Here is a 22,728-nt window from a genome sequence, read left to right on the forward strand (position 1 = left end):
CACCCTGAGAATACCAGACCACAGCTGTCCGCTTTACCTTGGCTGGTGATCCAATTTGGGGGGGACCCTACTTTTATTGTGTAATTATTAATATTTATAAAATAATTATAAAAAAGAGCCTGAGGGGACCTCCACATTGGATCCCCAACCACGGTAAAGCTGCCAGCTGTGGTTTTCAGGCTACAGCTGTCAACTTTACCCTAGCTGGCTATCAAAAATGGGGGGACCCAACGTAATTTTTTTTTTTTAACCATTTTTTAAATAGAAAAAATGAATGGGCTTCCCTGTATTTTGATTGCCAACCAAGGTAACGGCAGGCAGATGGGGGTGGCAACCCATAGCTGTCTGTTTTATCTGCGCTGAGAATCAAAAATACCGCGGAGCGCTACGTCATTTTTTTAAAGATTTATTTTTACAGCACTGTGATGTCTAGCAATCAAAATACAGGGAAGCCCATTTTATTTTTAGTTATTTAAATAAATAATTAAAAAAAATATATATGGGCTCCCGCTGCATTTTTTGTATTGCTAGCTAAGGGTAATCCAAGCAGCTACTGGCTGCTAACCCCCACTGCTTGGTGTTACCTTCACTGGCAATGGAAAATCCAGGGAAGCATTTTTTATTTTTTTTGCCAAAAAACTACAAAAAAAAGGACGTGAGCTTCGCCATATTTTTGTATGCTAGCCAGGTACAGCAGGCAGCCACGGGCTGCCTCCAACCCCCAGTTGCCTATTTGTACCCGGCTGGGAACCAAAAATATAGGGAAGCCCGTTTTTTTTTAATTATTTCACTTATTTCATGAAATAATTAAAAAACAAATGACGTGGGCTTCGCCCCATTTTTGTGTCCAGCCGGGTACAACTAGGCAGCTGGGGATTGGAATCCGCAGCACAGGTTAGCCCGAGGTTTCTGGGCGCCTCTACTGCGGATTTCAGTCCGCAGCCGCCCCAGAAAATGGCGCTCTCATAGAAGCGCCATCATCTGGCGCTGTATCCAACTCTTCCAACAGCCCTGGAGCCGGGTGGCTTGTTGGGTAATCATGAGTTAATACTGGCTTTGTTTTACTAGCCAGTATTAAGCCAGAGATTCTTAATGTCAGGCACGTTTGACCCGGCCATTAAGAATCTCCAATAAAGGGTTAAAAAAAACACCACACAGAGAAAAAATACTTTAATAGAAATAAATACACAGACACATTAGAGACTCCATCTTTATTACCCCCTGTCAGCCCTCCACGATCCTGCTCTTCTGTCTTCTTTCTTTCTAGTGTAGTAGTAGTGACGATTGTAGTGAGGATGAGATTACCCAGCTCATCACTTGGGGCTGGGGAACCTCCATCCTCACTACAATGCTCACTACAATCCTCACTAGTGTAGTAGTAGTGACGATTGTAGTGAGGATGAGATTCACCAGCTCATCACTTGGGGCTGGGGAACCTCCATCCTCACTACAATGCTCACTACAATCGTGCAGCCTTCACTCCGTGAGTGATCAGTGCTGGCTGTCAGCGGTAACAGCGGTAACGCTGACAGACGCGTTACCATAGCAACGGTGCTCTCGGAGCCGCGGTTAGCGGTGACATCACCGCTAACTGTGTTGCTATGGCAACGGTGATCTCCGTTAATGACCGGCTGTGTCAGCCGGTCCCTAACGGAACGGGGAGTCGACCGTGTGCTAGAGCATGTCGCCGGTACACGGCGATACACATATGTGCACCGTGTACCGGAGAGATGCACTCGCAGGTCCTACATGACGTGTCATAGTCATGTGACCAGTCTGTAGCCAATGAGATAATAGCCACGTGACTGGTCACATGGCTATTTTGACGTCACGATAGGTCCTGCATCTCTGCTGGCAGTGCCGGTCACCGGGAGGATTCAGCGATCATCGGATGGAATAGCGGCAGGAGACAGAGTGCAGAAGGGATCGCGAGGACCGGTAAGTGTTATGGCAATGTTTATTAACTGTTTGTGTACATTTATCATGCATTTTTATGTGTTTGTGATTGCCTCCCATTCTAGCCTATACGTTCGAGTTCGGTTCGTCGAACGTTCGACGAACCGAACTCGAACGGGACCCCCGTTCGGCGAGCCGACCTCGAGCCGAACCGGGACCGGTTCGCTCATCTCTAATCATCACCCCTGGTGGTCCCAGGTGGGAGATATTACAGTCATCTTTCCTATCATGATTTTATCTGTTCATAGAGAGGAGTTATGGCATAGATATTGTTAGCTATCTGGCCGATATCCATTTGGTGGAACTGCGGCCATCATTAAGTGATGCAAGATTGTGCTTTGCGTTCATCACTTCATCACAATTCGGAAAATATGACTTTTCTATCTATTATATTGACGCAGTCCATGAAACCTCAATTCATAATTTCTATAAGGCAACAAATCGTTGGAATGTATTTTGCCAGTTTCTGATTAAGCTGGTGGGTTTTTTTCTGTCCTTCTCCGCACTCTTGTGTATTCAAGCTGAGATTGGACTAACATATGCTAAAGGATTATTTTTAATTACCTGCATAGGGGTCTTGTGGAGGTTGAGTGTTAGCCTAACTTCAATATTAACTGTGATAATTATGAAATGTCTTATAGATTTGCAACCGTATCCATAACATATATACAGTGGAAACCAGAAGTTTACATACACTATCTAAAAAGACACATATGTATGTTTTTGTCATCTGACATGAAATCAGAATTGACTTTTCCCCTTTAGGTCAATTAGAAATACCAAAATTATTTATATTTACCAAATGCCAGAATAATGAGGGAGAAAGAATGTTTTAAGGTATTTTTATTACTTTCTGCAAAGTCAAAAGTTTACATTCACTTCTTTAGTATTTGGTACTATTGCCCTTAAACTATGTGACGTGGATCAAACATTTTAAATATCCTTCCACAAGCTTCTCACAATAGTTGGTAGGTATTTGGGCTCATTCCTACTGACAGAACTGGGGTAACTGAGCCATGTTTGTAAGTCGTTTTGCTCGCACCTGCCTTTACAGCTTTGCCCATAAATTTTCAATAAGATAGAAATCAGGGCTTTGTGATGGCCACTCCAAAACATTGACTTTGTTATCCTTTAGCCACTTTGTAACCAGTTTGGCAGTATGCTTCGTGTCATTGTTCATTTGGAAAATCCGTTTCTGCTCAAGCTTTAAGTTCCTGGCTGATGTCTTGAAATGTTGCTTCAGTATTGTCACATAATCTTCTTTTCTCATGATGCCGTCTATTTTGTCAAGTTCACCAGTCCCTCCTGCAGCAAATCAACTCAACAACATGATGTTGCCACCCCTTGTTTCACAGTTGGGATGGTGTTCTTAGGCTTCAAAGCTTCTCCCGTTATCTCCAAAACGTAACAATAGTCATTATGACCAAACAGTTCAATTTTAGTTGTGTCAGACCACAGGACATGCCTCCAAAAATCAAGGTCTTTGTTCCTGTGTGCATTTGCAAACATTAACCTGACTTTTTTCTTTTTCTTTTGGAGTAATGGCTTTTTCCTGGCAGAGTGGCCTTTCAGACCATTTTGGTACAGTACTCTTTTCACTGTGGATAAGGACACAATCTTACCAGCTTCCGCCAGCATCTTCACAAGAACTTTTGCTTTTGTTCTTGGCTTGATGTGCACACATCTGACCAAAGCACGTTCAACTCTGGTACACAGAACATGTCTCCTTCCTGAGCGGTATGATGGCTGTCCATTCCTGTCCTGTTTGTACTTGCGTATAATTGTTTGTACCGATTAATGAGGCACATTCAGGTATCTGTAAATTGCACTCAAGGATGAAACAGACTTGTGCAAGTCCACAATTCTCTTTCTGAGATCTTGGCTTTCTTTTGACTTTCCCATGAAGCTACACAAAGAAGCAGTTTATTTCAGGTGTGCGTTAAAATACATCCACAGGTGTGTCTCTAATTAATTCAGATGTTGCCAATAAACCTTTTGAATTTGCTGAAAGTAATATAAATGCTTTAAAACATTCTCATTCATAATTCTGGCATTTGGCAAATAGAAATAATTTTGGTTCCTAATTGACCTAAAACAGGAAAGGTTTATTCTGATTTCATGCCAGGTAGTGAGAAGAGCAAGCAATATGTGTCTTGTTAGATAGTGTACGTAAACTTCTGGTTTCAACTGTATGTGGTTAGCACTGTTGCTTTGCAGTGCTGGGGTCCTGGATTCAAATCTTACCAAGGACAACATATGCAAGCAGTTTTTATATTCTCCCAGTTTTTGCTGGGTTTACTCCCATAATCCAAAGGCATACTGATAGGTAATTTAGATCGTGAACTCCAATGGGAACAGTGATGATCACGTCTGTAAAGCTAATGTGCTATGGAAATAATGGTGTTATATAAGTAAATAAATTAAATTTTAAATCATCTAAGCCTGCTGGTCTTCTAGTTAAAAACTAAACAAACAACCATTAACTATTAAATGGAAACATAACCTCCTTGTGAACTTTAGATCCCTCCTCTTCAAACGAGAGATAAGGGGGAAAGCTATAGTTCAGGAGGAGGTTAAAATTTGTGCCCATGTGGAAATTGCAATACATTGGAGTCATGGAGTCAGTTATGCAGTCTTGTCTTCTGGCTTTGTTTCTAACATACTATGTTTCCAGTTGTAGTTTGACCTATGTCCTCCTCTTGCTGTTGCAGTGCATGTTTTCTTAGGCTGCTTTCACACATCCGTTTTTTGCTGAGCGGCATAATACGGCGCTTTGCAGAAAAAATGCAACCGTTTGGTTTTTTGCCACCGGTTGCGTTTTTTCCGCATAGACTTGCATTAGCGCCGTATTGTGCCGCATGGACTTGCATTGCGCCTGTTTTTTGCTGGATGCGGCATATTTAGCCCATGCGGTGGCCGGATGGAACGTTGCCTGGCACGCAATTTACAATGCAAGGCTATGGACACCGGATGCGGCGTCCTGCGGCAAAAAACGCATCCGGCTGCAGTTTTTTGAACTGCGCATGCTCAGTATCAAGCCGCATCCGTAAAAAAACGGACGGGCCGCATGGAAAAACTTATGCAACGGATCCGTTTTTTTCGCCGCATCCGTTGCATAGGTTTTTGAGCCGGATTGTGCCTGATGCAAAAAAACTGATGTGTCAAAGCAGCCTAAAGCCCACTTTACACGCTTCAATATATCTCACAATCCGTCGTTGGGGTCAAGTTGTAAGTGACGCACATCCGGCATCGTTTGTGAGGTATCTGCGTGTGACAGCTACGTGCGATCAGGATTGAACTCAAAACCGTTGATCGCAAACACATCGTATCTTTGTCTAGAATTGAGCGTTTTGTTGCACGAACCTAGTCAATTGTAACGTGTGACATCCCTCATACGATTTTGGTGTCTGAGGCTATGTGCGCAGGTGTGCGCTCTGCACCGCAGCTTAAAAAAGGTCCGCTTCAGAGCGCAGCTGAAAAGCTGCGTTCTGAAGCGCCTCACAATGTCTGTCATTCACTAATCTCTGTCAGTCGGTCACTATCTCTGTCCCTCACTCTCTGTCCATGTCAGTCTATCCCCCTCTCATATACTCACCGATCCCCGATCCCCGGCGCTGCACGGCGTTCACACTGCTCCGGCGGCTTTTACTGTTTTGAAAAAGCCGGCCGCCCATTAAACAATCTCGTATTCCATGCTTTCCCCGCCCACCGGCGCCTATGATTGGTTACAGTGAGACACGCCCCCACGCTGAGTGACAGGTGTCACACTGCACCCAATCACAGCAGCTGGTGGGCGTGTCTATACTGTGTAGTGAAATAAATAATTAAATAATTAAAAAAAATGGCGTGCGATCCCCCCCAATTTTAAAACCAGCCAGATAAAGCCATACGGCTGAAGGCTGGTATTCTCAGGATGGGGAGCTCCACGTTATGGGGAGCCCCCCAGCCTAACAATATCAGCCAGCAGCCGCCCAGAATTGCCGCATACATTAGATGCAACAGTTCTGGGACTGTACCCGGCTCTTCCCGATTTGCCCTGGTGCGTTGGCAAATCGGGGTAATAAGGAGTTATTGGCAGCCCATAGCTGCTAATAAGTCCTAGATTAATCATGTCAGGCGTCTCCCCGAGATACCTTCCATGATTAATCTGTAAATTACAGTAAATAAACACACACACCCGAAAAAAAATCATTTATTAGAAATAAAAAACACAAACATATACCCTGGTTAACCACTTTAATCAGCCCCAAAAAGCCCTCCATGTCCGGCGTAATCCAGGATGCTCCAGCGTCGCTTCCAGCGCTGCTGCATGGAGGTGACCGGAGCTGCAGCAGACACAGCCGCTCCGGTCACCTCCACGCAGCTAATGAAGACAGCCGTGCGATCAGCTGAGCTGTCAGTGAGGTTACCCGCTGTCACTGGATCCAGCGGTGGCCGCGGGTAACCTAAGTGACAGCTCAGCTGATCGCGCTACTCACCTCAGTTGCTGCGTGGAGGTGAGAGGAGCGGCGGTGAGTAGCGCGATCAGCTGAGCTGTCACTGAGGTTACCCGCGGCCACCGCTGGATCCAGTGACAGCGGGTAACCTCACTGACAGCTCAGCTGATCACGCGGCACTCTTCAGTTGCTGTGTGGAGGTGACCGGAGCGGCGATGTATTCTGCAGCTCCGGTCACCTCCATGCAGCAGCGCTGGATGCGACGCTGGACCATCCTGGATTACGCCGGACATGGAGGGCTTTTTGGGGCTGATTAAAGTGGTTAACCAGGGTATATGTTTGTGTTTTTTATTTCTAATAAAGGATTTTTTCGGGTGTGTGTGTTTATTTACTGTAATTTACAGATTAATCATGGAAGGTATCTCGGGGAGACGCCTGACATGATTAATCTAGGACTTATTAGCAGCTATGGGCTGCCAATAACTCCTTATTACCCCGATTTGCCAACGCACCAGGGCAAATCGGGAAGAGCCGGGTACAGTCCCAGAACTGTCGCATCTAATGTATGCGGCAATTCTGGGCGGCTGTTGGCTGATATTGTTAGGCTGGGGGGCTCCCCATAACGTGGAGCTCCCCATCCTGAGAATACCAGCCTTCAGCCGTATGGCTTTATCTGGCTGGTTTTAAAATTGGGGGGGACCGCACGCCGTTTTTTTTTAATTATTTAATTATTTATTTCACTACACAGTATAGACACGCCCACCGGCTGCTGTGATTGGGTGCAGTGTGGCACCTGTCACTCAGCGTGGGGGCGTGTCTCACTGTAACCAATCATAGGTGCCGGTGGGCGAGGAAAGCAGGGAATACGAGATGGTTTAATAGGCGGCCGGCTTTTTCAAAACAGTAAAAGCCGCCGGAGCAGTGTGAACGCCGTGCAGCGCCGGGGATCAGGGATTGGTGAGTATATGAGAGAGGGCTGCTAACTTCAGTCACTTAGGAGATTAGCGGTCACCGGTGAGCCCTTCACAGGTGACCGCTAATCAGGGCGCGACACAGACAGAGCCGCATTATGACCATGAAGTCGGGTGAAGTTAACCCGAGTTCATTCTGACAGTGCGGCTCTGTCTGTGTCTGCTGTCATCTGCCATTCAGCTCTGCTACACGGCTGTCTGTGTCTGCTGTTAGCGGCCATGTAGCAGAGCTGAATGGCAGATGACATAGTAAAAACGCATCCCTACACATTACACACACTTGGCAAGTCAATGAATAAAAAAAAAAAAAAGGTGCCCAATGCATACGTCACAGAACACATGATCTAAAGGATCGCACACAAAATTGATCAATTTAACATAGACTACTAACGCATGTGTGACAGCAAATGAACGACCTACGTGCAATCTCATAAGATCCCGTATGCAACCTGGGCGTGTCACATCGCAAATGCGATTGTACAACTAATTGCAACGTGTAAAGCAGGCTTTACTTGTGAAAGTCCAAATTAATGTTACTGTCCATGGTGCTGAAATCTCAGCGATCATATGCAGCAGTAAAAGGTGAGCAATTTGCTGTAGTGGATGGTAAAAACGACTACATCTGAATCAGCCAAGAATTTCTTTCTTTTGTAGCACGTAATAAATGGATTCATAAATTACATTGCACATTTATAGCGTTGTTTTCTGGCTGCATAAGCTTATTTCATCCAGGTAGGGACAAGCCATGACCTTCTTATTGATTTCCAAGTAAAGTGTTTGTTATTTGGACAGTCAGATAAATGCATGTGAAAAGACAGTGAAGCTTTGCTTCAGAAAACATGCGGGGCTGAGCTAGACAAGGCACTCTCCTGGGAGCCAGCAAGAAAGATTGTCTGTTGTGAAGACATCTGCTTAGTTTGCAGTCATAGAACAATACTATTTTTATATGCCTACATATTATAAAAAACAAACCTTCTCACATAAGGGGATATTAAATCTATTTTCATGCACGTATTCCACGTTATCTATTTTTAAATTCTTGGAATCTTTGAAAGTCATTTACATATTGCTGTACAGCTTGTAAAAGATTGTGCCTTTTTTTCATGGAAACAAGTGTGTGAGATATTAGTCTGCTGGCAGTATAAGCAGCATCTGTTCGCGTATAGGGTCTCTTGGAAATTTTATGATCACACCAGATTTTATGGCTTGGCATAATATCCTATAATCAGATTTGTGAACATTACAGGGGAAAACCTGTTTTCCTTCTTCTTACATCTAAACGTTATTTAGTGCTGTGGTACGCTAGGAATGGGAGCATTTGTCACCAGGAAGATTTCTTTCTTCACTGTGTTCTCTCCAGCATGATAGATAGCTGATGGAAATAACAGGCTCTTCTTTTCTTCAGCCGTGCATGGACTCGAATACTGACATTCCTCCACCTTCGGTTAAAATAATTTGTGTAAGCAAATATGTTTAATGACTCTGAATGTGCAAAGTAACATAATTGTGTTTATTTACAGCCTTAAAACCTTCATTATTCTTCAGTGCTGTAAATAGTGTACCCAAAAATGGTCAAAATTAATTAGAATTTATCAGTTGAAAAAGCCTGAACTTAAAAGTGTGATTGCTGATTTGAGTTTTTAATATTTTGGATGATAAGGAAACCGATAAAGAGCTTAGTATTACCCTCCCGTTGGAACAATTAATCTTCTTGACATGTTATAGAGATAGAACAAAGCAGCATCAAACACCCTGTAATTTGATAAAACTCATCTTCTTAGCCTGAAGATTTTCAGACCCAAAGCTAAAAATAATAGCCCACCATAGAACTGTATTGATGTGCCTAAAAGGGGTTGTCCGGTCTAAATTTACAAGTCAGCAGTCACTCTATGTGACTATAGGGAAATATATTGATAGCCAGCTCACCCTTTATATAATGTCCATGTATTCTGGATGAGAAGGAAGCACAGAGTCACGCCTGGCACTCAGTACACTTGTAGAGAGAAGAGACAATCCAGCTTCTGGTCCAAAATGAGAAATCCTTTATTAAAGGACTTCATTTATCTTTTATTAAAATGCATATAACCCATTTATTCACGCTGGGACAAGTGTATGGTATTAGAAAAAAGAAGACATCATGATACCTGATGCATTTTGAACGCACCCTGCAGCATTTGTAAACTTGGTTTTGAAATGGTTAGTAGGAAATAAGCAATTTCTTTCAGTGTGATGTCAGGGTCTCATCACCTTGACACTCACCAAATAAAACTTCTTTGTTGTTTTTTTATTTCCCCTACCCCCTGGAAGGATATTGCTAATGTATGTTCCTTGCATGTAGTTGAGTACTTACCAGCTGTCGTCTTCTGCTGTTCTGAGCACCTCTTGGGTCATGTTCTGCTACTTGTGTGCCACCAGGTTGGTTTGCTGGGTGGACCAGTATTCACTTCTCAATGTGAGTTTATGAGAGCTCGGACAAGGCTTAAATTGAGATAGTGTGATCATTAGCATTGACTTTTGGTCAGTCAGAACATGCTGTCATAAGATGGTGAAATGGGATCTGAGCGAGGCTAGGATGAGCAGAAGACAGCGGCTGGTAAGGGTACAACTAAGGGCAGAAATCATGCATTAGAGATACCACTCCGGCGGTGAAGTAAAATAACACCGGGGTGTTGCTCATTTACATGAAAAACAAAAGGGTGGTCACAAACGGTCAGTCAGTTTAAATCTTACGTAAATACGTTTTTTCAGTCTTTTTGTTTTCTAATTTGTCGATGCCTCTGCACTATTCCTAGTTTTCTTATAACCATGTAATTTATTTTTCTCTAGAGGCAAATAAATGTTATAGTTTCCTATTTTATATTTATTGAACTTAACCTCAAAGCACAAAAATAAAGGAGCCTGTTTCTAGCTACATGGTGTAGATAAGATGGTAAATAGCATGCATTGACTGAGTGAAAGACAAAGTGCCAACATCCAGTAAGCAACTAATTATTTTCTGAAAGAAAAAACAGATTCTGCCAACAAGGGATTGATAAGAAAGACTATTTAGCCTGAAAATTATGTAAGGCATTGTTCCACTGAGCTATGTCTATATTGCTAGTGTCTTGAATGATATGGGTCCAAAGATCTTTGTGATTAAGCAAAGAAAAAATGATGAGATTGTACACAGCATGTACTATTAAAAAGACAGCAGAGGTATCACCACGAATACAGTCTTGATGAGAAGTAATGTTGGATTATAAAAACGATTGCTAACTAGAGACAGGAGTTACAGTCCCTGTCAGGAGAAAGATATTACCTTTCTTGTACTCTGCCGGTAAATTGCTCTGGGCAGGAAAGTTCAGAAGCTTTGTGAAATCTTAGCCTCTCCAGAAAGAACATTAACAAACAGAAAATTACCTGTCTATCGGCATGTCTTGCTGTGAACCTCCTCTGTAAACTCATTACTCCTTTTAGTTTATCTAGTAAAATAAGTTAGTTTACTAACTTTCACTTTTAAAGTCTGCTGTGTTGGTTTATACATGTTTTTAATGTATTTACAGGTGGCTACATCTATGTTGGCCTATAAACAGTTAATAGGAGAGAAGGATGTTAATGCTCAGGCTACAAAGACCATCCTACACCAGCACATCCCAACTTTTGCTTACATGGATCTTTTGTCAACTTATAAGACATATTTGCATGGTAAGTACGATAGATGTAAAGAAATAAAGTCAATTCACCACTAACCTAGAATACAGAATTTTTTCTTTAAGGGTGTGTTCGGAGTGAGTCTTTTTGCTGAGTTTTTGAAATGGAAATGAAGCAGAAATGCTAAGTTTTTGAATGGATATGACTGTTTGAGTCGGATTTGGAGAGTTTCTGCTTCGTTTCTGTTCCAAAAAGTGAGTATGCTTAAAAGTGTAGATCTAGACTTGGCATTTGGTTTTCACAGGGTAGTCATTTGTTTGTCATTTATTTTTTATTAAAGGAAACAAGTCACCAGATTTGTTCCTTATAAGCTGCAGCCACCACCGGTATGCCCTTATATACAGCATTCTACAATACAGAGAGAAGTGCATATGTGCAGGAGTGCAAAGGAGACCTCTGTGTGGATGACGTAGGATTCGTCATCCACACAGAGCTGGGAAGGAGGATGGTGATGGAAGGAAGAGAGGAGGCGCCAGACTGAGACCAGCGACACCCATTGGACCCAACCACCCCACAGATGAGTATAATAAAAGATGTTTTTTATGTTATACAATGCTGTATATGTCATGCTTGCCGGGTGTAGCAATCGTGACAAGGTGCATTCAGATCTACGTGCGTCTGATGCACAACTAAACACACCAGAAAAGGGGGGCACTGGGGACACACAAGCAACAAGAGGCCCTGGAACTAGTGAGAGGGGTTGGTGGGCACCTCCTAACCTTACCTGCAGCTGTCCCTCCGCTCTTCACTAGTCCCTATACAGTCTTCGCAGCTGTCTCTGAACAAGAACCTGGGACCCTCAGAAGACCATATAGTAACCCTGACTATTGAGGGGCAGGTGGGGTTCACTAGACCTCACCTCTGCACTAGCAACACACCAGGGAAGTAAAGACAAACGGGAAAATAACAACCAAAAGGATATAGCCTAAGCACAGGAACTTGAACTGCAGAACCTTCCTCAAAGACGGCCAGGACACAAAGGACTATGTATCCTAAGCAGGGAATGCTGGGACACACCACTATCCAAAGCTGAAGGGCATGACTACTTAGTAAGTGCAGCTGATCACTCAGCAAAGAACTGCTTGGAAAAGCTGCAATAGCAAAACTGGCTCTTACCCACTTCAGTGCCAAGAGAAATGAAACCCATTTAAATGAAGAGAGCAAGATGAGAGGCTCCAGTCCAAGGGTGGTCACTGGTCTCAACATACAGGGAGACAATCGTGACATTATCAGGGGCAAATCTGGTGACAAGTTCCCTTTAAATGCAAGTAATTGGTGCTAAAAAAAATTTTTGCATTTGGGTTTCATGAAAAATTGTGCACTGTTTTACTTTTATAGCCTCTGTGATTCGCTTTCTCTTGTGGTTACGGAATGAGTTAACTAATGGTCCAGTCACACATAACGAGACCGTTAACGAGATCATTCCTACGTCACAGTTTTCAGATCGTTGTTAAGTCGTTGGTGAGATGTCACAGAGTCATTTTCCCAATGACTTTAGTAACGATGCAGCGACCTGTATAACGATCTCGTTGGTCGTTGGGACCCTGTCACACAGCAGCTATGTAACGATTCCGACCTCGAATAGGGGTGTAGTGTTTGACGCTGTAAACCACGTAGGCGTGCATATGCGTCACCTTTTCCATACCCCGCCTCTCCGATTGGTGGCCAATACTGCGTTCTCATTAGGCAGCCGGCCTAGAAGGCAACTTTGTATTGCTTCATCCTTTGTTCCTTTTTGAGCCTTGCTTTGAGGATAGAACCTGTGACTCCACCCAGATTCATTCGTACTTTGTTCCCGGTTGCTTGCTTGCTTTTCGGATCGAAGCTGCATCTGCACCCAGATTCATCCCTCCTTCATTCCCGAGTGTTTGCTTACTGTTCTCAGCGCCAACCAATCGGTGCAGAGGGGGCGCGGAAAAGGTGACGCAACTACATGCCTACGTGTCACACTTTAAGTTCTCATCTAGGTCGTTAACGAGATCGTTGGTAGGTGTCAAACATACAGATCCATCCTGCCCAGCAGAACTCCAACAAGCAAAAAATGGTTCAGGACATTCAGCAACGACCATCGATCTCACAGCAGGGGGCGGATCGTTGGTACGTGTCAAACATAACAAGATCGCTGGTGAAGTCGTTGTTTCGTCACAGAAACTGTGATGTAGCAACGATGTCGTTAGCGATCTCGTTATGTGTGAAGTGGCCTTTAGACTTCATTAATCAGCTCACTATGATAATCTGACAAGGATTTTGTAACTCTTATATGTTTATCTTTGCTGCTCACAGCTTATTTAGGACCACAGACATCAAAATTAAATGTGTGGAAAACAAAGAATTTGTTAAAGGCAAACAGTAAAGGATTGGGAATGAATCCCAATTGCAAAAAATATTTTTACCTCCAAATACATGCATGTAAAAATAAAAAAAATGTCCACAAAAGGTGGAGAAGCCATTTAATTCAATTTGATGCTGACCTCATGTAGACACAAGTTGCATTGTGCCTATTGAAATTTTGCGCCTTTTTCATCCTCTTTATCTTTCTGGGCCAAACATTGAAAACACAGGAAACCTTTAGTACCACTATGAGATTATGTTGCCTCATGTATCTTGCATTATTTAGAATTACAAGTGTGGCATGTAGGGTTCCTATTAGTAGATGTCCACTGTAAAACAAATGATAAACTAATCGCCATGCTAACATAACAATCATCAGTGGCGACAGCCATTAATACCTGGGGAGTAAGATTGCTTCAGGTTCAGTACTTCTTGTGATTTTTGTAATCCACAGATTGTTGCTCCACAGATAATCAAATTAAAAAAAAATAGGCTTTTCTTTATAGCTAAAAAAAATGCATTAATACGAAATAAATAAAAAACATATACATAAAAGTATATAAACATGTATAGAAGTAAAAATGGGACATTACAGATAAAGCTAAAGGTGGGTATTCAGTACCTGGAAGATAATATACAATGCTCAATGGTAAGACACAAGTGTATGAAGCAACCAAGTAACATAACTAATACACAAGGGTCAGTACAAAAGCAGATTAGAACATATGTCTATTTGTAAACAGTAAATATTGGAAAGTAAAAGGGGGCGCTTAACATGTACACTGATGAGCAAAAGGGTAACAATGTTTTAAATTTTTGACTTTCAGGCTCCATATATCACCATCCTCAACAGCTTCGAACGTGAGATGACAGTCATTTTATAGACAATTATCTTAGCTACCTCATATATAAATTTGACTTGCAACTATCTAGCATATGATTAGTTATGCTGATTCTTGTCATGTCACTGCATTGTTACTCTTTTGCTTCTGTTGGTGAAAAATATTTTTATTCCTTTATACTACAAAAAAACAACCTTTTCTCACATTCCCTAATGTCTCAATGAGTTCAGGCAAAATATTGGCATCAACAAGTCAGCTCATCACAAAGTCAATCATTTCTGGTGCAATAAACATGGCAGTGTAGGTGGCTGGTATGCTTCTTAATAGTGAGATGACTAATGTCCATGTAAGCACTGTGCGACGCATATAACACAAGTTTGCAATCGTGGACCGAAAAAAGGTGAAGAAGCGTCTACCTCAATATTGTCATAAGAAGCGTCGGGTTTGCAGAAAAGTATGAAATGTGGTCAGCAGAAGATTGGAAACAGGTGATTTGGAGCGATGAGACTAAAGTCAGTAGACTGGGCAAATGGGTCTGAGAGAAACAAGAAAAAAAGTGGCTAATTGATCAAGAAATTGAAGGAACTGTCAATATCGGTGGAGGAAGCCCAATGATATGGGGTTGTTTCACAGCCAAAGGCATTAGATACTTGACCAGGATCGATGATGGTCTTAATTCTGAGCTACATGTGAGTATCCTACAAGACGAGTTACTTCGTATACTTGAGTACTCTGGATATGAAATGGACGGCATAGTGTTCCAGCAGGACAATAACCTAAAGCATATGTCGAGAATGGTGAAGAAGTGGTTCGATGACAATGAAGTAGAGCTGCTGGATTTACCTGGCAGTTCTTAGACCTGAACTCATTCGAACACTCGTGGGTAGAGTTAAGGAAAAAACTATATACATACCCAAGTGAGTCCACCAGTATGCACCAACATTGGGACTGTGGAGAAGAAACCTAGATTCAGATTTCAGTCGAGACATGCTTGAATCTGATTGAGAGCATGCCCAGAAGTATTCAGCCAGTGTTGAAAGATAGAAAAAAATTAACATTTAAAATGTTAGGAGCAAAACAGTAACAATGCAGTGACATGAGAAGAAACTGCATAACTAATTATGTTCGTACAACAACTTAGAAAGGGGTAAAGGTAACACACTAAAAACTGCAACTGTCCCTTACGGTTTTTGTACAGACTAGAGATTCAACGCTTCAGTTCCTAGTGGTTTCTGCTACTGTTGCAATAACCCTGACCACAAACTAAGCAATGTCAACTGATCGGCCTTTGAACATTTTATCTTTCTCCTAAGGAACTGGAGGGCAGAGCAGAGTGCAGATTTCCTACAGAAGGGAAAGTGTGCTAAAGTAGAAAGTGATCCCAGAGTGAGTAAGACAAACAACAAAATATCAGAAAGGGTCAATAATGCTAAGGAATGTGCCACCTTCTTACTGACAACAAGCTTAATATAGAGGCAGAGGGGAGAACTAAAACAGCAAAGAGAAATATTCTAGCTGGTATTCCACTGACTGAGAGAAACTAAAAGCAATATAACTGTACTTCAAAATGAGAATATCACCAGCAGGAAACACCAGCAGTAAGAAAGTATTTAAAGCTGCACCCAAAAGGTGATTGGGCAGGCAACTGAGTAAATGAATACACCTTTTACCCTAATAGAACCAAAGCAAGAATAACAGAAACCAAATACCCAAAGGAAAGGAGAATCTACTGTGGTCCGGCAGATAGGGAAGCTGACCACAAAGCACAGACTCTTGAGTATGCATTCAGACATTCAGATGCATGACACTAATTACTGTTTATGCTAAATAGTTGCAAGTATTATTTATGAATGCGATAGCCAAGATGATTGACTATAAAATGAAGGTAGTCTCACGGTTAAAGCTGGAGTGGATGGTGAGATATGGAGCCTGAAACTCAAAGGTACAAAACACTGTTATCCTTTTGCTCATCAGTGTATATAGAGACATAATCTGAGATGTATGGCTACAATAATACTCATATATGTCTCTAAATAAATAGATCAGTGAATATACATGTAAAAAGTGTCATCCTCCAGTATATTAGACCATAGAGTAGAAGTTCCCATTATAATTAAATCTTATAACTGTATATGCAGCAACCTTAACACAAATAGGTCCAGGAATCCACAACACCCCACTCACATTTTGTAATTAAATGATTCAGCCAGCGTGATGGGCTTCTGGTATGGGTGCTATTAAGCTGTCGAAGGCCAATGACATACTGTAAAGGCAATTGCCTCAGTAGATCCAGCACCTTGTGCGGAGGGATGGATACTCATTTCCTGAGTTTGTTGCTGACGTAGTTAGAGGTTCTGGTCATCTGACTCAATCACATGTATGAACATGATCACGTGATCAGGGCAAGGGCAGTGCATAACAACGCGTGCCAAGCAAACAAGGATGCTGATCATCTGACTCAATCACATGTACGGACACGATCACGTGATCAGGACAAGGACTGTGCATAATAAGTGCCAAACGAACGAAAATGCTGATCATGTGATATAAAGAGGGAGGTTCTTGCCATTGCATATTAAAGGAATCAAAGCATTAAGTGATATCACATAACTAAAATATCTCAATCATACTCAAGAGCTATATTGTACAAATATGCGAACCACAATCCGAAATACAAATATAAAAGTAAAAGTTTTTGTTCACAGATAATAAACAACCCAACAATGCTGAACATGCTGATGAAAGTCCTGTAGATGGAAAGAAAAGCATTGAAGATAGTCTTCCCATAGATATGTTGTCTTGGGTTCATGTCATCCGATATCATAATCACCTAATGAGACTTCAAAATCTGCTCACAATGACAGGTAAATGACTTTATGCCATGAATTTGTAGACACCAAATCCTGATAAGGCTGACCCCAGTCTATGCCACATTTAATGAATCTAATGAAACATAGTAACATTTGGTTGTGAATTAGCATTTGACATTACAGCTTTTTGGGCTCTAAAAGAGGTTAACATCTTAGAGTCACTACCCCTTCCTTTCAATATCGCCATGTTACAGCTCATTTGTAAAATAGGGCTTGGCTTACCACCTCCTCTGTATGCCAGACCAGTTTACCATGATATAACAGAATGAAGGGTCAGTAGTTCTCTGTGTGGCTTCAGAGGCATACATTAGGAATTACACAGCATCCTTCTCCCTTTGCATGATGTAGAATATTGAGCGAGCCCTGGATTTATGTAAAAATAGTTAGTTACTAAGTGCTTTACTTTCTTTAACAAAGATCCGAAGATCCAATTTTTTTAGTGTCCATAAACACATTGAACAAGCTGATCCAGATATGGAAATAACTCGTGAGCTTACCTACCTAATTGTAAATTATTCATTTACTGATAACACTCCTCAGAAATTGTACTGAGTTCACTCATGTCCTTTCTGGTTGGAATTCCTCTTTGGTCTGAGTGCCACACACATTTACTAAGTGCTTTACCTATTCAACCAAAATCCATATTTTTTAGTGTCCAGAAACCCCTTGAACAGGCTGATCCAGATTTGGAAATAACTCATACATAGGGTACACTCTCACTTCTTGAATCCTGTCTAATTGCAAATTGTGATGCTAGTTACTACTTATCGGTAGAGTAGTCAGGAAAGCAGAGGTCAGGTAACAGGAGAACACTTATGAACACAGGGAGTACACAGAGGCATAGTCAGGTCACAATCCGAGGGTCAGAATTCTGGAAAGGCATATAATGGATTCAAGGAGAAAAATGAGACCTGGTCGGGTAATGGTCAGAGTTCAAAAGCCAGGAGGTCATGACAGGAACAGGGAGCAGGCAGAGAGGAGTCAAACAGCAGTCCGGGATCAGAGCACAGGCAGGAACACAGGCCGACAGCACAACAACAGAACCAGAATGTATAGCTGGCAAGCTGCTGGTAGAGCATGCTCACTAAAGAAGCAGAGCATTTACCCAGAAGATGGAACACCTGAGCAATCAGCACCTCCCAGAACCAGCATGGAAGACTGCACTGTCAATGAACCTGCCAGCCAGTAGCCCAGGAAAACACAGCAGAGCATCTCCTAGTGTGCAAGAGGCTCTGCACAGAGGAATCATGACACAAATTATGCATTATCTGAAAACACTCCTCAGGTTGTACTAAGTTCATTCTTGTCCTTTCTGGTTGACATTCCTCTTCGGTCTGAGCACCACACACAGTCACTAAGTGCTTTACTTTTTTAACCAAGGTCCACATTTATTATTGTCTGGAAACCCCATAAACAGGCTGGTCCAGATATGGAAATAGCTCATACATAGAGTGCTCCCTCACTTCCTGAGGGCCTTTGTCAGGTCAGGTCGTCACAGGGTTCTGCACAATTTTTTCTCCCCATGCAGGACTCAACCCCCCATGGTTCTGGGTACCTATCTTGCGGTACTGCCTCCACCAGCATCCACAAATCCTAGTTACACCTCGCACCACACCTGTCAGGCACACCAGTGGGCTGCTTAAGCTAGAATAGGGCCGCCCACCTAGGGGTCAGGCAGGGAGGTGGGAGGTGACAAGTCAGTTGAGTGGTAGCCCTCGAGCAGTGAGGAGCTCGAGGAAGCTGGGAGTATGAGCTCCCAGGGGAAAGGAGAATAGGTCGCAGACGGTGGTCTGGACCAAGAGGAGTCGGAGACCCAGTCGCGGGAGATTGGGACTGGGTGCTTGGCTAGTCTTGGAGGATAGCCAGCAGCCGCAATTCAATAGCCGGACTGGGACCGAAGGCATGTTGGGGTACGTGGACCCTATGTCGCGGAGAAGCTTCAAGCAACTTGGCAATTAACCTGCGGAAGACAGGGCATATATGGACTGTTCCCACAAAGCTCAGAGATCGGGGGCATTAGCGCAACGAGGGGGATAGGGCTTTCCAAGCAAGCAGCCCACTGAAATCCCAAGTGTGAGCTCCTGAGAGCAAGCTCCTCTGCTACTCTTAGCAGGGAGCGGGGCCCGGAAAGCTCCAACCTGACAGCCAACTAAACACTAAAATACAGTGCCAGGAGGGAGGCCACGAACCACCAGGCAGTACAGTAGGGGACGGGACTCGGACGAGCTCCCCAAGAGGGCAGCGGCACCCAGAGACTTGGCTTACTACGTTTGCAGCATCTGCTTTTTTGCTGAGTGAGTACCTGATTAACCCAAGCTCCCAACCAGCCCTGCGCTCCCCCCTGCACTGTCGCCCACCATCCAGAGGCCCGGGGCATTCCCTACCCGTGGAGGGAAAACGTCATCTAGCTGCCCCCATTCCATCAACCCTGGTACTCCCAACGGCAGCGGCAGTACTCCCTATTACCACACACCATGGATGGTGTCACGAACTATATCTCCCCTGTAAATACCCCCCTTCTTCATTTGAGTGTGGCCCCTGGCCCCCCGGGTACGGAGACCCTCGAGCCACAAGTAATCACCCCCGGATCCGAGCGGTTCGACCGCTGCAGTGGTGGCACACCTCCTAATTGTAAATGATGCATTTACTGAAAATGCTCCTTAGGAGACTTCCCATGATCAATCATGTTCTTTCTAGATAACATGCCTCTTTGATCTGAGCACCAACCTATCTCGGGTTACTTCCTATACCACTTGAATAGTACTATCTTCTGTGAGCTCTCCTACAGGAGTCAGCTGAAAATGTGTGTAGCCGGCACCCTCTGGCGTAACTCTCCGACATAGCACAAATTTAAGACTCCAAATACATTTAGAATTAACAATTACAGATAGAATAAATAATTTAAAATTGCAATATGTCATTCTTTAATATGTGTATGTCTTTTTATAGATTTTGATGATGGAAAAGTGTCTGCCACTGACACACTGTACACATCTGTCTTTGATAATGGGATTACACTGCGCTATGTGGAGATGCACCTGTTTCTCAAGAAGTATCTTGATTCTTATTCCACATGCTGTGTGAATGACTTTCCTGCAGAACTACTGTGGGGACTAGAACAGAAAACAACTGGCTTTTATACTTCATCTAAGGTATTTTAGATTATTTGTGCCTGGATATTCATATGTAGGTACAATAAGGGGCTGGTTTCTGTAGGTTTATATCAGTTACATAAGACACTACTGTGTTTATCATCTAACTGTGTAGACACATCTGAATTCAGCTCCCTGAGTAACTAATGTCCCCATAATATCTGAATGTTCTCACTAGATGCTTTTATATAGTTTATTTTGTGTATAAACATTATCTCCTTTTGTAGACAAGGTCCCTATCCACAACTGAATGTACTCAATAGTTGCTTTATAGCACCACACCAGCATTTTTCCTTTTATTTATCTGCTGGAGTGGTGCTTTAAATCTAAGTGCCCTGACCTTAATCTTATACTAACCCGCCACCGTCTGTATCTTCTATTACCTCCAGTCTCTATCAGTTTGTGACCTACTGGCTTCTCCAGTGTTTCATGGAGCGAGCTGGAGGTCACTCTTTAATGAAAGTCTATGAGAGTCTATAGACTTGCATTGAGAGCTTGTGACATAACTTCTGACTTCCGGCTAGTCAGAAGTTATGGTTACAGAATGGCGTCACGGGCCCGAAGCTGCATTGATGCAAGGTGTAGACGCCGGAGGGCAAGTATAAGAGAAGGAGCAGGGACCTTAGATTAAAAACACCACTCCATCACAGAAAAAAAAACAAATCACTGGAGTGGTGCCTTAAATATTTAGGCTCTGTGCGCACTGGGAAATGAAATTTCCTTGCGTAAATTCCGCATGCTCTCAAAGATTACCGCACCCGCGGTAAAAAACCGCGGGAAACCGCACCCGAAAACCGCATGCGGTTTGCCGCGGTTTGCTGCGGTTTTACCGCGATATTGTTCGCGGTATTGCCGCGGTTTTGCCGCGTGCGGGTTGGGATGTGCTTTATTGCATTCAATGCAATAAAGCACATTGAAGAAAAAAAAAAAAAATACATTTAATTCTGATAGTAGATAGACAGAAGAATAGATAGAGGGATAGATAGATAGACAGACAGATAGATAGAGGGATAGATAGAGGACAGATCGCTGCATTTCCCACGGTCGGCAGTGAGTTCACATTACCGGCCGTGGGAAATGACCGGTAATTACCTCTGCTGTCTGCTGCATTCATTCAGCGCTGTGTCTGTGACACATCGCGGCTGGATGTCAGCAGTGCAGGACCCTGTGGATTACGCCGGAGCTGTGGATTACGCCGGAGTTTTGTTTGGGGGGGGTTAATAAAAGGGTTAACGAGGCTTGTTGGTTTTATTTAAAATAAAGGATTTTTGGTGTCTGTGTTTTTTTCACTTTACTTACGGGTTGATCATGTCAGCTGTCACATAGACGCTGCCATGATCAAGCCTGGAGTTAATGGCGGTGGTCCCCCACCACCATTAACCCCTTGTATTACCTTGCCACCACTGCTACACGGTGGCAAGAAGAGCCGAGGACACTCCGGTAGTGCCGCATATTGCATGCGACAGTGCCGGGGCAGCTGCGGCTGATATTCTCGGCTGCCGGAGGGGGAGTGAGGCGGGGGACATTACCCCTGCCCCTCTCCCTCCCCAGCCTGAGAATACCGGGCCGCCGCTGTGTGCTTACCTCGGCTGGACGGTAAATATGCAGCGGAGCCCACGTTCTTTTTTTTCTATATTTCCGTTTTCTTTCTATGTGTGTTCTATGTGTCTGTGTCTATGTGTTCTGTGTCTGTGATGTGTGTGTGTGTGATCTGTGTGTGTTTACTCTCTGCACGGCTTCCTCTTCCTGTAATGACATCACTTCCCTGCAAAACCGCAGACAAGCGATGCACATTACCGGAGGTAAACCGCGAAATACCGCAGGGAATACCGCAGGAAAACGCAGTGAACCGCACAGAATTTGCTGCCTGCGTTATTCCCTGCGGGATTTCATGATTAACATTGAGTCAATGGAGTGAAATCTCGCAGCGATGTGCGGAAAAGAAGTGACATGCACTTGTTTTTGCTGCGGGATTCCCGCAGCAAAACATGCAGCTGTCAAATTCCGCCCAGTGCGCACAGGATTTTTTTTCTCCATAGGATTTGCTGGTGATTCACTGCAGAGATGTTATGAACATTTTCTGCAGCGAAACATGCAGCAAATCCGCGGAAAATCCGCGGCAAAATCCGGTAAGTGCGCACATAGCCTTAATTAGTTTTCTTGTAACACAATTTTTATCAGTGAGCCACAGGATGCACCGTTATGTTTACAAATATTTCCTGTGCTTAATAATCTAAGTGATATTTTTTCTTCTTTACAAGCATATTGTACTGGTACATACATGCATCTCTACATATTAGTACATTTTTTGGTAAAAAGCTGAAAAGTAAAAATCAGGTTTTTTTCCGCCTAAAGTTTTAAAAAAAAACAATGGCACCAAAACTATCATAGTAATCATATGTTTATACACTTGTTAAAATAAACATCATAAACCATTAAATACCATGGACATATGTTATGTCCCAAAATGTATGTAAAAA

At 43.1% G+C, this 22,728-nt stretch overlaps 1 protein-coding gene across 2 annotated transcripts in view; it reads left to right on the forward strand.

Annotated features, from left to right (window-relative positions):
• Positions 1–22,728, forward strand: part of CFAP54 (cilia and flagella associated protein 54) — a 680,590-nt gene that overhangs the window by 603,215 nt on the left and 54,647 nt on the right. For both annotated transcript variants that reach the window (XM_075344744.1, XM_075344743.1), the window contains 3 exons: positions 10,906–11,047; positions 16,932–17,090; positions 20,046–20,248. In XM_075344744.1, the coding sequence (XP_075200859.1) occupies positions 10,906–11,047; positions 16,932–17,090; positions 20,046–20,248 (504 nt within the window). The remainder of the gene's footprint in view (positions 1–10,905; positions 11,048–16,931; positions 17,091–20,045; positions 20,249–22,728) is intronic.

Source organism: Anomaloglossus baeobatrachus, chromosome 4 (assembly GCF_048569485.1).
Source record: "Anomaloglossus baeobatrachus isolate aAnoBae1 chromosome 4, aAnoBae1.hap1, whole genome shotgun sequence".
Lineage (NCBI taxonomy): Eukaryota > Metazoa > Chordata > Amphibia > Anura > Aromobatidae > Anomaloglossus > Anomaloglossus baeobatrachus.